Source organism: Chiloscyllium plagiosum, unplaced genomic scaffold (genome assembly GCF_037043375.1).
Source record: "Chiloscyllium plagiosum isolate Xiang-an unplaced genomic scaffold, Cpla_swu_hap1 HiC_scaffold_34, whole genome shotgun sequence".
In the NCBI taxonomy this organism is placed as follows: Eukaryota; Metazoa; Chordata; class Chondrichthyes; order Orectolobiformes; family Hemiscylliidae; genus Chiloscyllium; species Chiloscyllium plagiosum.
Genome location: NW_028270172.1, coordinates 48369754 through 48386354, shown reverse-complemented (window position 1 = coordinate 48386354; position 16601 = coordinate 48369754). Strand labels below are relative to the sequence as shown.

At 44.0% G+C, this 16601-nt stretch overlaps 1 protein-coding gene across 1 annotated transcript in view; it reads left to right on the top strand.

Annotated features, from left to right (window-relative positions):
- Positions 1–5438: 5438 nt before the first annotated feature.
- The window catches only part of LOC122564326 (NAD-dependent protein deacylase sirtuin-5, mitochondrial), a 37559-nt gene continuing 26396 nt past the window's right edge, over positions 5439–16601 (top strand). Inside the window, exons 1-3 of the mRNA XM_043719040.2 lie at positions 5439–5573; positions 6227–6356; positions 15578–15711. Of these exons, the coding sequence (XP_043574975.1) occupies positions 6245–6356; positions 15578–15711 (246 nt within the window). The 5' untranslated portion in view covers positions 5439–5573; positions 6227–6244. The remainder of the gene's footprint in view (positions 5574–6226; positions 6357–15577; positions 15712–16601) is intronic.

Below are 16601 nucleotides of genomic sequence, written 5' to 3'. Positions count from 1 at the left end.
AATGAGAAGGGATGTAATGAAAAGATTGACCTCTTTGAATGTGGATAAATTGAAACCAGGGAGCAAAGTAGTTCTGCAAACATTAAACTATGATTTATTAAGAGTGTGAGAGATGGACTAAATAATTATAGATTATTCAGTCTGATCTTGAGGATGGGCAAATTACTACAATCAATATTGAGAGAAAGGATAATGTGCTACTTCAAAGGCACTGATTAATCAGAGATAGTCAATATCATTTTATTAAGGAAAAGTCATGCTCTACTAACTTAACTGATGTTTTTTGAGATGTAACAAGGTGGATCAATGAGGATAGTGTAGTGCTTGTTCTCTGTATGGATTTGGGAAGGTATTTTACAATAGATAATAGACAATAGGTGCAGGAGTAGGCCATTCTGCCCTTTGAGCCTGCACCACCATTCATTATGATCATGGCTGATCGTCCTCAATGAGTATCCTGTTTCTGCCTTATCTTCATAACCCTTGATTCCACTATCCTTGAGAGCTCTATCCAACTCTTTCTTAAACAAATCCAGAGACTGGGCCTCCACTGCCTTCTGGGCAGAACATTCCACACACCCACCACTCTCTGGGTGAAGAAGTTTCTCCTCATCTCTGTCCTAAATGGCCTACCCCTTACATGTTTCCTGCCTCCAGAGTGTCTAATCCTTTAATAATCTTATATGTCTCAATCAGATCCCCTCTCAGTCTTCTAAACTCAAGGGTATACAAGCCCAGTCACTCCAATCTTTCAACATAAGATAGTCCCGCCATTCCAGGAATTGACCTCGTGAACCTACGCTGCACTCCCTCAATAGCCAGAATGTCTTTCCTCAAATTTGGAGACCAGAACTGCACACAATATTCCAAGTGTGGTCTCACCAGTTCCAACATTCTATACTGGTCAGAAAAATTATGGCCCAAGTGAAAAAAAGGGATTGTGCTAAGTTAGATCCAAATTTAGCTTCTTCACCCAGCGAGTGGTAGGTGTGCGGAATGCTCTGCCCCAGAAAGCAGTGGAGGCCCAGTCCAGAATGGGGTGGAAACCGAAGCAAAAAACTAATTTAGGGCTTCCCCTATCTGCTCAGAAAGATGTGGGGGCAGCATCCTGTTCTATAGCTGAGGTGTTGAAAAACTCTTTCCTTGGTCTTCCTCCTGTCCTTCTGGTCCATCTTCCATTTGCCTGGTAAAGACTACTCGATGAAGATTGCTCTCTGACAAAACGTCCCTCTGCCCTGTGTCTATTCTTGGTCCCTGCGCCGATCTTCCAACATGGAATTGGCATAGCCCCTGCAGGTTTCCACCGGCATCTCCTGCCCTGAGTACTCCTGCTTTCTCTGAGCCTGGCCTGATATACTCCTGATATCAGGCAGGGATAAATGTGCACTACAGGGCAAGAGTTATAGCTGGGGGCAGGGAAATTATGATGCGGTGAGGCATGACTTAGGATGTGTGGCTTGGAAAAGTAAGCTTCAAGGCAAGGGCATAATTGATATGTGTCCTTGATAAGTATGTACCCGTCAGGCAGGGAGGAAAGGGTCGTGTGAGGGAGCCGTGGTTTAATAAGGAATTGGAATCCCTTGTTAAATGGAAGAGGGTGGCCTATGTAAAGATGAGGCGTGAAGGTTCAATTGGGGCGATTGAGAGTTATAAGGTAGCCAGGAAGGACCTGAAGAGAGAGCTAAGAGCAGCAAGGAGGGGACATGAAAGGTCCTTAGTTGGTAGGATTAGGGAAAACCCTAAGGCTTTCTATAGGTATGTCAGGAATAAAAGAATGACTAGGGTAGAAATAGGTCCAGTCAAGGATAGTAGTGGGAAGTTGCGTGTGGAGGCTGAAGAGATTGGGGAGACACTGAATGAATACTTTTCGTCAGTATTCAATCAGGAACAGGACATTGTTGTCAATGTGAGTACTGAGTCACAATTAAGTAGAATGGATGGCTTTGAGGTATGTAGAGAAGAGGTGTTGGAAATTCTGGAAAGGGTGAAAATAGATAAGTCCCCTGGGCCTGATGGCATTTATCCTAGGATTCTCTGGGAAGCAAGGGAGGAGATTGCAGAGCCATTGGCCTTGATTTTTATGTCCTCGTTATCTACAGGAGTTGTGCCAGAAGATTGGAGGCTAGCAAATGTGGTTCCCTTGTTCAAGAAGGGGAGTAGGGATAACCCTAGTAACTATAGGCCGGTGAGTCTCACTTCTGTTGTGGGCAAAATCTTAGAGAGAATTGTAAGGGATAGGATTTATGAACATCTGGATAGGAATAATGTGATCAAGGATAGTCAGCATGGTTTTGTGAAGGGCAGGTCGTGCCTCACAAACCTTATTGAATTCTTTGAGAAGGTAACTAAGGAGGTGGACGAGGGGAAAGCGGTAGATGTGGTGTATATGGATTTTAGTAAGGCGTTTGATAAGGTTCCCCATGGTAGACTACTGCAAAAAATACGGAGGTATGGCATTGAGGGTGAGTTGGAGGTTTGGATTAGGAGTTGGCTGGCTGGAAGAAGACAGAGGGTATTAGTTGATGGCAAAGGTTCATCTTGGAGTGCCATCACTAGCGGTGTTCCGCAAGGATCTGTATTGGGACCATTGCTGTTTGTCATTTTTATAAATGACCTGGAGGAGGGGTTAGAAGGTTGGGTGAGCAAGTTTGCGGATGATACGAAAGTCGGAGGAGTTGTAGACAGTGAGGAAGGATGTGGCAGGTTGCAGCGGGATATAGATAAGCTGCAGAACTGGGCAGAAAGGTGGCAAATGGAGTTCAATGTAGGTAAGTGTGAGGTGATTCACTTTGGTAAGACTAATAAAAAGATGGGGTACTGGGCTAATGGTCGGATACTTGGTAGTGTGGATGAGCAGAGGAATCTTGGTGTCCATGTACACAGATCTTTGAAAGTTGCCACCCAGGTAAATAGTGCGGTGAAGAAGGCATATGGCATACTGGCTTTTATTGGTAGAGGAATTGAGTTCCGGAGTACTGAGGTACTGTTGCAGTTGTATAAGACTCTGGTGCGGCCGCATCTGGAGTATTGTGTGCAGTTTTGATCGCCATACTATAGGAAGGATGTGGAGGCACTGGAACGGGTGCAGAGGAGGTTTACCAGGATGTTGCCTGGTATGGTAGAAAGATCATATGAGGAAATGCTGAGGCACTTGGGGTTGTTTTCATTGGAGAAAAGAAGGTTTAGGGTGACTTGATAGAGGTGTACAAGATGATTAGGGTTTAGATAGGGTCGACAGTGAGAATCTTTTTCCACGTATGGAGTCAGTTATTACAAGGGGGCATAGCTTTAAATTAAGGGGAGGTAGGTATAGGACAGATGTTAGGGGTAGGTTCTTTACTCAGTGAGTCGTGAGTTCATGGAATGCCCTGCCAGTAGCAGTGGTGGACTCTCCCTCATTATGGGCATTTAAGCGGGCATTGGATAGGCATATGGAGGATAGTAGGCTAGTGTAGGTTAGGTGGGCTTGGATCGGCGCAACATCGAGGGCCGAAGGGCCTGTACTGCGCTGTATTCTTCTATGTTCTATGTTCTATACTCCTGCTTTCTCTGAGCCTGATATAACTTATTGTTATATCATATTTCTAGGTGCAGGTTATTTTCTCTGCATTAATCAACTATCTGAATCCTCTGGGCAATGGCCATGCGAGTCACTCATGACCATTGTCCCATTGTCCGCCCTCATCTTAGGGTTAGTTTATCGTTTTCTTTAACCTTTCTGTCAAAAACAACACACTGATAGCAGGGTGTGATTGGCACCAGATAAATTGTTGATGCTAATCTTGAGCATTGTCACCTTTTTTTTGTAATTCATTTCTTTGTTTTCATATGCTGGAACTTTATGCAAGTTAACTACTGCTGTAATAGGTTTCAAATGAAATCTCATACTACATAGTAAAAACTATGAAAATTCACTATTAAAGGAACTGTTCAACACTATTATGAATACGACTACTGGCTACTGCCCTTTGCTAAGTATGTGCTTATTGTGGAAAACTTGATAAAATATATGAAACCCATGAAACACCATATGGTTTTGTAATGACCCTGAGTTGGAGGTTCCTTTTAGAACTGCACTCCCAACTTGGCCTGTAGTTGCAATTGACCTGAGTCTTACAATTAAAATAAAGCAAACCCCAGATCTTGGAGATCTGTCAATGAGCTCCTTTTGCTGAAAATAGGTTGGGTTTAATGAAAGTCAGATACTGCAATCCTTTCTTGGTATCATCAAGATAAACTTTCAGACATCTTCATTGCATATGTTGATTTTTTTTTAATGAACACATCCTGCAACATTTAATATATGTGTTACCAATAAGAATAAAGTAGAATTTAAAATTAGGAGTCAGGCTTGTGGGACATATGAATATATTGGTTACATTTTATTCATACATTAGGTCATGAATAACTTAAAATCTTATTTAGGGAGTATTCTCTCCATCCTAGTTAATCACATTAAATTCACCACAGAAAGATATCTAAAGAATATCCAAATAAGAGTGAAACACTTAAAATATAAATAAAACTAAGAAAATTGGGCTCTCATCCTTTGGGACAGTAATTTTTAACAATGTCTTATTAGTCTCCCGAATCATATTGTCATACAGCTGATTTCATAATATTTTTGGAAAGCAAAAATAAGAAAGATATTCTTTAGCATTAGAAGTTAACATTAAAAATGGTTGTTAGAATAACTCTGGCTGCTGAAACACTCGCTCTTGCGGAAGCAGTGAATATAGGATTCTCTCAAGAAATTGAGTTTCTGTTGAATGCATGTACAAAAGATAGCATACCAACTGAATGTCACAATTGTTTATTGTTGAATAATATAGGTTCTACAAAGAGTGAGTGAGAAAAGATTACTGATTTATTTTGCCGACCTGAGACAAATACTGGAGAGAAAGGAAATCTCTTAACTGGAGTGAGTAGGTGTAAACCATCGGCTATCACAACGCCCTTTGTCAGGGTCCAACAGAAGGAACCTCAGAAGGTATTCTTTACACGTCTGGGATACACTGCTTGAAGGTGATGGGGGCACCTTAAAGGCATTCAAAGGTCAATTTGAAAATTATCTGAAGAACAAAATGTTGACGTAAACAAAGGTGGGGGCGTGGATCTACGAGAGTCTGTGAACAAAAAGCCGAAAAGACTTGCTTTCCAGTTGTTAGTCCATGAAATAAATTTAGTTTGGATACCAAGGAAACATCCTCCCTTTCCAGCACCGCAATGTCCTCTATCTTTAATGATGATTGGGGCTGAATAATAGGTCTGTCAGAGGATGTGTGTGGGTCCATTTGCAAGGCTATCGGATCAGGATGGGTTTGTCCTGGCTGGTTGTTGGCTGGGTGCCCTGTGTCCACTGGCTCTTGCAGACGGACGTGCTGAGCTCCACGCGTCACTGGGAGGACCAGCCGCCGGTGCTGCAGGGGGCGACATCTCCCCACAGTGTGAGCAGCCGCCGCCGCCGCCGCCGCTTCTGTCGGGGTGCGGCGGGAGGCGACGGGGCGGGACGGGACGGGACGTGCAGGTCGTTGCCGTCTGCTGGTTCTCCCGCCGCTTGTGAGGGAGCGCAGGTAAATTCCGGTTGAAGCGGTCGGTGGGTGTATCCCGAGAGGCTGAGGAAGGAGGGGTTTTTTTCCCCCCCGTTTCTGCAGCTGGCTGAGGGGGGGAGGGGTTGGGCCTGGGGCCTGGGGCTGTCACCGTCACCACCGCCGAATGCCGGCTTTTAGTGTGAGCGAGCAGAGCCAGAGGCCAGCTGCACCTTCCTGACAGCACCATGTCACTGTCAGCGGGGGACCTTTCAAACACACACACACACACACAGAGGTCAGGAATAACTTTAACCCCACCCAGGGATCTCTGCCCTTGTCTCCTGTACTTTCAGCCCCACCCCCTTGCCCACCATTCCTGGCCTCAGTGTAATCAGAGCTGAAAATGTGTTGCTGGAAAAGCGCAGCAGGTCAGGTCAGGTCAGGAAGGTTCCTGAAGAAGGGCTTATGCCCGAAACGTCGATTCTCCTGTTCCCTGGATGCTGCCTGACCTGCTGCGCTTTTCCAGCAACACATTTTCAGCTCTGATCTCCAGCATCTGCAGACCTCACTTTCTCCTCAGTGTAATCACCCCTGGTTTGTGTCTGTACTGAGCTGCTGGCAGTAACTGAATCACTTCAGGTTTATTCAGTCCACTGATTTCATTGTCTTTTAACGTTTCATGCCTCTTGTTTCAGAACTAGCCCGTCACTGCAATGATTCTTCTTCAGTTCACTGCCAGGAAGCTTGTTTCGCAGGTGGGAAATTGTTTTAAACGGCCTCCGAAATTGCAAATGACTCAGATTGAAACCAGCCGTCCAAGTTCAGGTAGGTTCTTTGTGGACGCAATAGTCGAGGTGGGTAAAAATCATGTAAAGCTGTGCCTCAAAAGGTCCAGTAGAAACACAGTTGTTAACACCGTAGGAGGAGGCAGTTCAGGCCATTGGATCTGCACTGGCTCTCCGAAGGAACATCTCATCTTGTGGCATTCCCTTACCATCTCGCTGTAATCCTGCATATTATTCCTTTCATTTGATAATCTAATTCACTTTTGAATGCCTTGATTGAACGAGCACTGTGCATTTAGGCAGGGCATTCCAGACCTTAACTACTCAGGATTTTACCTTGTGCTTCCTTTGTTTTTGACATTAAAATAATTTTTTTCACTTGATCGTTCCATGTGTGAAAACAGTTTCCCTGTCTGTTCAGGTGTCCAACCCTTTTTGTATTTTTGAATACTTCCATGACATCTCATTTCACCCTTCTCTTCAACGAAAACAGACCCAACTTCTTGATTCTGTCTTCATGCCTAAAGTTCTCATCTCTGGAACCACTCTTGGGAACACTTTCTGCACTGTTTCCAGTGTTTTCACATCTTTCCTGGAACTGGAGGCAGTGCTGCAGTGGAGGCTGAATGAATGTCTTGGACAAGCTCAACATAAGCTCATTGCTCTTATTTCTCATAAGAATGCCTTGACTACTGAATGGTTTAGTAACTACATTGTCAACCTGTTCTGCCACCTTCAATGAGTTCTACACACAATCACCCAGTTCTTTCTGCTCTTACAATTGCACCCTTTGTTTTACATTGAGTCAAATATTCTGAAATAGTTGCTTTATTTTCATCTCTAATTAGATTAAAACTTACTTACTTTGCTTTAGATATTTTCCATGCTGGAATTTCCTGGAAAGGGATGTCTTGTTACAAACCTGTCCAAACATCCAACAGCAAAGTGAACTGGTGTAGAAACCCCTTCTCCTTTTGCAGAAGTCATGGTGCCATGTTCAGAGATTTAAATGTTGAAAGTGCCTGTTCTGGGAATGTTTAGTCAGTTTGCTGACTTCAGGTCTGGGGCAGGAATTTAGGGGGAGTAGATGGGGTTGGGTTGAGAAGCTTTCTGTCTGGGGGTGGTTTGGGGATGGTTAGGGGATCAGTGATATGCTGTGGGGGCAACAGTAATAGATACCTGGCAGTTAGAATAGGTTTTTAATCCTCTAACCTTTCCTGGGTAACTGTTAAATTTAAATGAGCAGGAAATCTTTGAATTCTCCCACTCTAATATGTTATTTGGTAGCATCCCAGATGGAATAGAATTGCCAATCAAAAAATTCAATTTCCTAGCCAAATCCCGTAAGTCAGTTTGTCTGGAATTCCACATGGTGTCAACATGCAGCTCCAGTTTATGCTGCTCCAAAAACATTGTTTTTCTCTGCTTTTTCTCTGCTTTCTTCCAAACGGAATCATTTCATGTTTCTCTGCGTGAAAACTCAACCTATGTCCTTTTGAAGCTCTGCTCGATCTCCTTCACTATTCACAATGCTTCAAAGTTTTGTATCGTCTGCAGAATTTGAAGTTGTGGCTTATACACAAAGATCGAGGTCATGATATTAATATTTCAGGAACACCAAGAGTCCCAATTGTAAAAGTCAAACAATTATTTAATGTAATTGAGTTGCTCATATGTTTGGACTCATATAGTCTTTGAAAAGAGTTCAGAGTAAGGTGATAAGATGCTATAGCAAAGAGTATCATGATTTAATTAAGGTTTATAAAATAGCAAAGGAACTAGACTGTGCACGTGTAGAGCTTTCATTTCAACTGACTATATTACAAAAGACTATGGGTTCAACCTTCCAACTTATATAAGGGCAGTATGGATGTTGGCCAGCTCTGCTTATTCCTACAAAACTGAGTTTGTTAATCAGGTTGCTAGATCATAAGTGAACATTGACTTACTAACTTCCTTCAAATACAAGTTGGGACTCTTCTTGGCTGGTATGGAAGTTGCCTCACAATCAGAAGTCAAGGGATATACTTATTGTATAAGATTTTGAATCGGCTGGCGATCTTTTTCTGTAGAAAAGGAAAGGTTACACGTGATTTCTAAAGTCGTTAAAATAATGAAATGGCTCAATAGGGTAGATAAGGCAATGTTACCATTTGGGAGTGCACGGAGGAACTAGGCCAAGTCGAAGGATTATAAATATGAGCTTTACTAATAAATTCAGTAAGCAATTCAGGAGAAATTTCTTTACCCAATATGGTATTTAGTGAGAATGTGGAACTTGCTACCACTGTGCTACAAGAGCCCCAACTAATTTGATATGAAAATATTTTGATTGCTAAGAGGGCTGAGGAGTTGTCAAAAATGATTCCAAATTCTCCTTCCATTTGTCCTTTTTTTATAGCACTATTTTGTCTCAGGATCATAAGACTCAGGGTAGTTTGGGAAAGTGTATTTTGATGTTTATGGCATTACAACCAAATGGGATCAGTTCGTTTGAACAGGAGATAATTTGTTTGTTAGTGTTTGGAAAACTGCTTGTTAACTAAGTTGATTAATGGATAGTTATTGGAGCAGTTTGAGTAGCAAGACATTTAAAAATAAATTACCTAATTGCTTTTACCTGACTGAATCAGAAGACAGCAATGCTTAAATTGGCTTTACTTGTAGTATACTGCCTTGTATTAATGCTTGCTGTTGCTTTATAGAGATAGTTAGAAGATTGTTTCACCTTTCAAGCAATGTTCAGTATGTTTAGAAGAGCAATGTTTGTAAAAGCTTCTGCAGACTAGACAAGAGTACAATAGTCTGGGTCAACAGCAGAAATGCAATCAAGCTGAAGGAACATAGGCAGGCATTGTTCCAAAACAGCATGCAACAACCTATGAACTGATTTATGTTTCTGCTTATATTATGCTTTAAGTTATGCCAAAGTATGGACATGTGCAAATGGAGACAGAAGGGAAACTTGTTAATCTAACTACTGAGCACAAAATACATCTAACTGGTTTTCAGTATTACAAAAACAGAAATTGCTGAAAAATGTCAGGTTCGACAGCATCTGTGGAGAGAAGTCAGTGAATGTTTTGGGTCCAGTTATTGTTCTTCAGAACTTTCTACCACTGGAATAATTGGGATACCACCACTGAGCCATAAAAGCCCCAAATAATTTTATATCGACTTATTTTGATTGCTAAGAGAGCAGAAGGGTTGTCAGAAATTATTCCAAAGTTTTATTTCATTTGTCCTTTTCTTCTTTAACATTATTTAGACTTGTGTATTCCACTTTTGATAATGTAACAATTTAATGTGCACTGTGACTTTTAGCCAGAAGCAAAACTGCAAAATGTATTTAATCAAGTGACATCAGAAAGCATTTTATTCCTTTTTTGTGTTGTATGATCCAAAATTGAACTTCGGATTCCATGTATCACCCCATTACCAAGACTATTTCCGTACATGCTGCAACATCATCATCTCTCTTTTGACTTCTTCTCAAAAACAATTTACTTTGTTGTATGTTGTTTCTACATTGTCTACTACCTTCCATCTTCAACTCCTGTTTACTCAGATCTCCCTGCCAATGTCTCAATACGTCACTGGAGGAACTTCACTATTGCTTTTTAAAATGTTTCTTCTGACTAACTAATGAGACCATACTCCTCTTGTCTCTGCTGCCTTGCCTTCCCTCAGAATCCTGATGTGCTTAAGTCCTGCACACATGTTCATGTATGTGTCAGCTACCCTGTCCAACCGTTATGGACTAGGCCAGACCCCTCAAAGCATTTTAAGGTAGCCTAGACCCCAACTTTTTCTTATTTTAAAGGTAGTTGTGAGTGCATGCTCCAGATGTGGTGTGACTGGTCAGATGACAAACAGAACACCATAGTTAAAATATAAACAAAAAAAGGAGCTTAGAACAACTTGATTACTGGAAAACTTATCTACACTGCCTATTATTTGGTTAAGAACAGAAGAACCAGGAGCAGGAATAGGACATCTGGCCCTTTGAACCCATGCTGCTGATCTTTTTGTGGCCTGAGCTTCACTCACTTATCCTCTCACCATAACCCTTAATTCTTTTCCTGCGCAAAATATTATCTATCTCAGCTTTAAAAACATTCGCTATTTTTGAGAAGATTTGTAGCTGTTGAGGTACAACAGTGTTTCCAACAGTGATCTCATCTTTTGTTTACAGTGATTGAACAGGCACAGTCTCCAAATGAGTGACCTTACGCCCCCTCTCTCTCCCCACACTTTCCCTGGAGTTCTACAGTGGGGTATACCCTAAAGCCCCATCCTTCCCCAGATAATCTCTCCAACATTGTCCTATACAGGGCAGAGGTGGAACATGACAAAATGTTGCAGTAAAGTGTTGTGTGCGCGCGCTGCACACTAACCCCACACACAGTAGTCTTGTTGTTGGTGTCCAGTATAGCTGCCCCGGAGAGGGGATGAGTAGGGGCAGTGCTGGATGGTTGGGGGGGCGGCAGTTGGCGGGGGAAGGTGTCGGACAGGGGCGTCGGACGGGGTTGGGTAGGGCGGGGGGAGGCGTCGGACGGGGTTGGGTAGGGCGGGGGGAGGCGTCGGACGGGGTTGGGTAGGGCGGGGGGAGGCGTCGGACGGGGTTGGGTAGGGCGGGGGAGGCGTCGGACGGGGGCGGGTAGGGCGGGGGGAGGCGTGGGGGGGGGAGGGACGGGGATAGGGGCGGGGCAGGGGGAGGCGTCGGACGTGGGAGGGGGGGGCGGGGGGAGGCGTCGGACGGGGGGGGCGGGGTGGCATCGGGAAGAGGGGCGGGGGGGAGTCGGACGTGGGAGGGGGGGCGGGGAGGCGTCGGGTGGGGGCGGGGGGACGGACGGGGGCGGGGGAAGGGGTCGGGGGGCACGGACAGGGGCGGGGAAGGGGTTGGGGGGGGGGACGGGGGCGGGGGAGGCGTCAGACGGGGTCGGGGGGCTGACGGAGGCGAGGGTGGCGGGGGAGGCGTCGGACGGGTGAGGGGAGTGGCGGGGGGAGGCATCGGGCGGGGGGCGGCGTCGGGCTGGGTGGCGGGGGAGGCGTAGGGCGGGGATGCGTCGGGCGGGGTCGTGGGGAGGCGTCGGACGGGGGCGGGGGGGGCGGCGTCGGACGGAGGCGGGGGGGGCGGCGTCGGACGGGGTTTGGGGGAGGCGTCGAGTGTGCGGTGGGAGGCCTCAGACGGGGTTGGGCAGACGGACGGGGGTGGGGGAGGCGTCGGACGGGATTGGGGGCAGCGGACGGGTTCGTCGGACGGGGTTGTGGGTGTTGGGATGATTGCTTCTGTATTAAGTATCTGGTTGGTTTCCTGTAGACACTGGTCTGCATTTCCCCATTAACTGTTTGTTCCCATGACATCTAGGAAGGGGTGTCTATTGTTGTTCTCTTGCTCTTTTGTGAAATTTTGCCAGTAAGGATGTAGTTGATAATGTTGTAAGCTTCCTCTAATTTGTTCCGTTTTGTGAAGACAAAGGTGTCATCCACGTAGCGGACCCAAAGTTTGGGTTGGTTCATGGGAAGAGCTGTTCGTTCGAGTCTCTGCATTACTGCTTCTGCTAAGCATCCTGGTATTGGTGATCCCATGGGTGTTCCGTCGATTTGTTTGTTGGTCTTTCATTGAAGGTGGAGTGGGTAGTGAAGTCTGCTAGGTTGAAGATGCTGATGGAGTGGGTACTGTCTGGTGTTTCTGTCCTCGGTTCGTCTCGTCGTGCACTGAGTGTTTCTTTGGCTAGGTTGATGTTAATTGATGTGAATAGGGCTGTCACGTCAAAGGAGACCATTATTTCATCCTCTTCTATCTTGGTGTCTTTGCTGTTCAGGAATTCTTTGGTGGAGTGGATGGAGTGGCACGAGTCTTCTACTAGGTATTTCCGTTTATGGTGGAGTTCCTTTGCTAGTCTGTATGTCGGTGTGCCAGGGAATGAGACTATGGGTCTGAGGAGAGACCCTGGTTTGTGTACCTTAGGTAATCCATAGAAGCGGGGTGTGTTGGATCCATCCGGTTTGATTTTTTGGACATTTGACTTGTTAATTTGGCCTGGCTTCTTCAATTTAGTTGTGATATGGTTTTCCAGCTGTGGAGTTGGGTTGATCGCCACCTGTTGGTAAGTATCGGTATCTGTGAGCAGTTTTCAATGTACTGTGTTCTGTTCTGATGGTCATGCGCCCTTTGTCTGCCCGTAGGACTACAATGTTTCTGCCTTTTCTGATTCCTTCCAGGGCTTTCCTTTCCTGTGTGTTGAGGGTGTTTCCTTCATTCTTAGAGTTAGTACAACTGTCTGTCAGATAGCCTGCTGGGTTTCTTCCATGAGTCCATTGTCTTCCACGAATCCATTTCTGCTAAGAACGGCTTTTTGTCTGCGCCTCTGTAGTTGTAGTTCATCCCTCTTACCAGGACAGCTTTTTCTGTGTCAGTTAGTGGTCGGTCTGATTGATTTTTAATCCAAGCTTCTGAATTGTCTGTGTTCTTTTGTGTGAGCTTGTCCAGGTTTTCTTGTAGGGATAAGGTTTTTTTATTTTTCTTTGGTCTGCTGTTGTTTGATACTGATGGCTCGTTCTTGTGTGCTTGTCCATTCATGCTCTGTTGCATTGGTGTATAAATTTTTTTGGCATGAAATTTCCCGATATATATTTGTAGAGTCAGTTGTGGGCGTCTTTAGTTATTTCTCTTGGCATTCTGCAGCCATTCTGTCTGTCACTATTACTAGTATCCTTACGTCAAGTGGGACAGCACATCCATCCTAGGGCAGGCTAAACAGAGACATGTACAGGAATTCCTAGAGGCCTAGCATTCAAACCAGAATTGCATCAATAAACACATCAATTTAGACCCCATTTACCAAGCTCTGAGAAAAAGAACTGGAAATGGTATCGCCCACCGTAACCGTAACTGACCAAGACACATAAATAGAAAGCGGGACAGAACCCCAGCACTTCACCGGAGGCCCACTGATGATGTTACCTAGCACGGTGATGAAACGTCTGAAAACAAACCTGCCATCTCAGCAAGAAAACTTACAAACTTTAAAAACGTTCAATGAGGAAGCCTCAACTACTTCACTGGGCAGACATTCCACATATTCACAACCCTTTGGGTTAAGAAGTTCATCCTTAATTCAGTCCTAAGTCTGCTTCCTTTAATGTGAAGCTATGCCGTCTTGTTCCAATGTCACCTGCCAGTGGAAGCATCGTCTCTGCTTCTATCTTACCTATTTCCTTCATAATTTTATTTTTCTATAAACTAATTAACTGTTCCAATATGATGATATCCCATAAACACACTCCTCGGCAAAAAGGTAAATTCAGATAGAAACAACATCAGGAGTGATGTCAGAGAAAGCAGCTAGGAATCTTTAACTGAAGCTTCCAACTCTTCTGGAACCCTGATTGCACTGGAGCAAGTGCAGAAAAGATTCACCAGGATGTTCCTGGGATGAAAAGTCAGTTATGGGAGAGACTGGATAGGCTGAGTTTGTTTTCCTTGGAGCAGAGGAAGCCGAAGAGGTGGATCTGATTGAGGTATACAAACGTGAGAGGCATAGATAGGGTAGATTGTGGCCAGAGTTCATAAGTTGAAGGTGAGGAGTAAAAGGTTTAGAGGAAATCTGGGAAAGAAAGATTTTCGTCCAGAGAGTGATGGAAATACAGAATGTGCTGCTTCAGAGGACGGTGGAGGCAGATACTCTTGCACCATTTAAGAAGCATCTGGATGAGCACTTAAAATTCCAGACCTGTAGACCGAGTGAAGGTGAATGGGATTAATGTAGTTTGGTGTTTATTGGTCAGCATAGACGTGGTGACTCGAAGGGCTTATGCTGTATGATGTTGACTACCACTGCACGACCAGAGTCCATAATGTGTTGCATGTGATGAACAAATATTTATGGATAAATTCATTGCTTCTCCCCCATCCAAGCTGGACGGCAATGTGTCTTCAGTGATAGGGCTAAAACAGAGTAGCACTGATTCTTAAGTGTGGCTCTAAATTAGAAGTGCAGACACTCTGAAGTTGTACTTTGGTATGTTCTAACTCCTGACAATATACAGTTGACTAGTTGCTAAGAGATTATATTACTAATTCATTCTGAGCCCTGTGATCCAAATGATTGGATAAGGTATTTGAAAAGTATTTAATTGGCTGTATAAAGTGTTTTGGGATTATCTTAGATCAGGTAAAAACAATGACTGCAGATGCTGGAAACCAAAGTTTAGATTAGAATGGTGCTGGAAAAGCACAGCAGTTCAGGCAGCCTGTATTCCTGATGAAGGGCTTTTGCCCGAAACATCGATTTTACTGCTCCTCGGATGCTGCCTGAACTGCTGTGCTTTTCCATCACCATTCTAATCTAAATTATTTTAGATCATGACAGGCACGATCTAAATGCAAGTCTTCTCAAACGTAATACCTGCAAAATTGTATATTGAGGTTAATTATAATTATTGTGAAGCAGCACGGTGGCACAGTGGTTAGCACTGCTGCCTCACAGCGCCAGACACCCGGGTTCAATTCCCGACTCCGGCGACTGACTGTGTGGAGTTTGCACGTTCTCCCCGTGTCTGCGTGGGTTTCCTCCGGGTGCTCCGGTTTCCTCCCACAGTCCAAAGATGTGCAGGTTAGGTGAATTGGCCATGCTAAATTGCCCTTAGTGTTAGGTAATAAGGGGTAAATGTAGGGGTATGGGTGGGTTGCGCTTCAGCGGGTCGGTGTGGACTTGTTGGGCCGAAGGGCCTGTTTCCACACTGTAAATAATCTAATCTAATCTAATCTAATCATAGTTAACAAGTTTACAGAAGAATAGACTTTTGTCACTGTTATGACTTGAGATGTTATTTCAGTTGGTTTATCATTTTTGAACATGCGTATCTGGACTCTCGAGCCTGCCATGATGTTAAAACTCCCATGAGAAAAAGAAGGCTAATTCTGCTGTTCTGCCTAACATAGCAAAAGATTTCACTGTGCAGGGCAGGTCATTTGCTGACAGGTCTGCCAGTATTATCTTGCACATAAGCTAATACCACCTCTTTCCTTCACTTGCTTTCAACATAACTTCCTCTTCCTGGCTCAATAATGTCCCTTCTAGCTCACCTTAAAATGCAACTGTGTTAATTGCCTTGGCCACCCTATGTTTCTACATTCTTACTACTTCATGTTTTCGGAGCCCCATCCTGTTCAGATTTTCCAGATTATTATACCCTTTGAATCTTTGTCTAATATGCATATCTTGTTTGTAAATGTCATAATTTGTTTTAAAGATTTGGCTGAATTTCGGGAAGTCTTTGCGAAAGCCAAGCACATAACCATTTTAACAGGCGCTGGAGCTAGTGCAGAGAGTGGAGTTCCCACCTTCCGTGGAAAAGGGGGCTTTTGGAGGAAATGGCAAGCCCAGGTATGTCCATGTAACCCACAAAACCGATCGGGGAATCTGATGCATTTTGGAAATTTTATGTTAAAGTGCAGTCTCTGATTGTAGGTGATTCATTTATTTTTTAAAGAATTCAAAAGCTTCAGCAACAATTGGGTTGCATTTTTTATTTAAAGGAAGAGACTGTAAATGCCATGATGTGAAGGAAGGCTGAGGATTGTGGTTTGCAGTGGCTGTTACCCTGAGTTTATAAAACTGAGGTTTTTGTTAATAATTCCAACGTTTTTATCAGCCATTATTCAATGCCAGTATAATGTTAAGCGGTGAGCTAGGGTAATGCATATTTGTTTTTCCCCTTCTGTGGAATTGCTGTGCAAATATTGATGGTACATCCAAAACATGGAACCAACTGTAACCATAAACTGTTAATCTCTAATTCAGCACCAATTGATGACTTGGCTCTCATGCAACATACTTAAGTTGAAAACAAGTTAATTCATAAATTGCTAGAAATGTACGGCAAGATCTGAGTGAAAATAAGTCAACATGAAGCTCTCTTGTTACTTATTCCAAGTAAAAGCAACATCTTTCCCACATACTGCAAGTTTCAATCTTTATTTCAATTTCCACCATTTGTTTTGACTTCAGAATTTTTCAGACTTATTTTGTTTTTCCTTTGATCCCCTTCTTAAGATAGCTTTAGCTTATGCCATGACTTTACTACAGAACAGGGCAACGAGAACAGCGCAACGAGAACAAGTCTACTTCACCTGGAAAGGGGATCAAACTTCGTTCTGTTAGCACTACTCTGAACTGTACACTAGTCATCTTCCGCCTAGGAACCCTCCAACCACAAGGGATGAACTCAAATTTCTCCAGTTTCCTCATTTCCCCTCCCCCCACCTTGTCTCAGT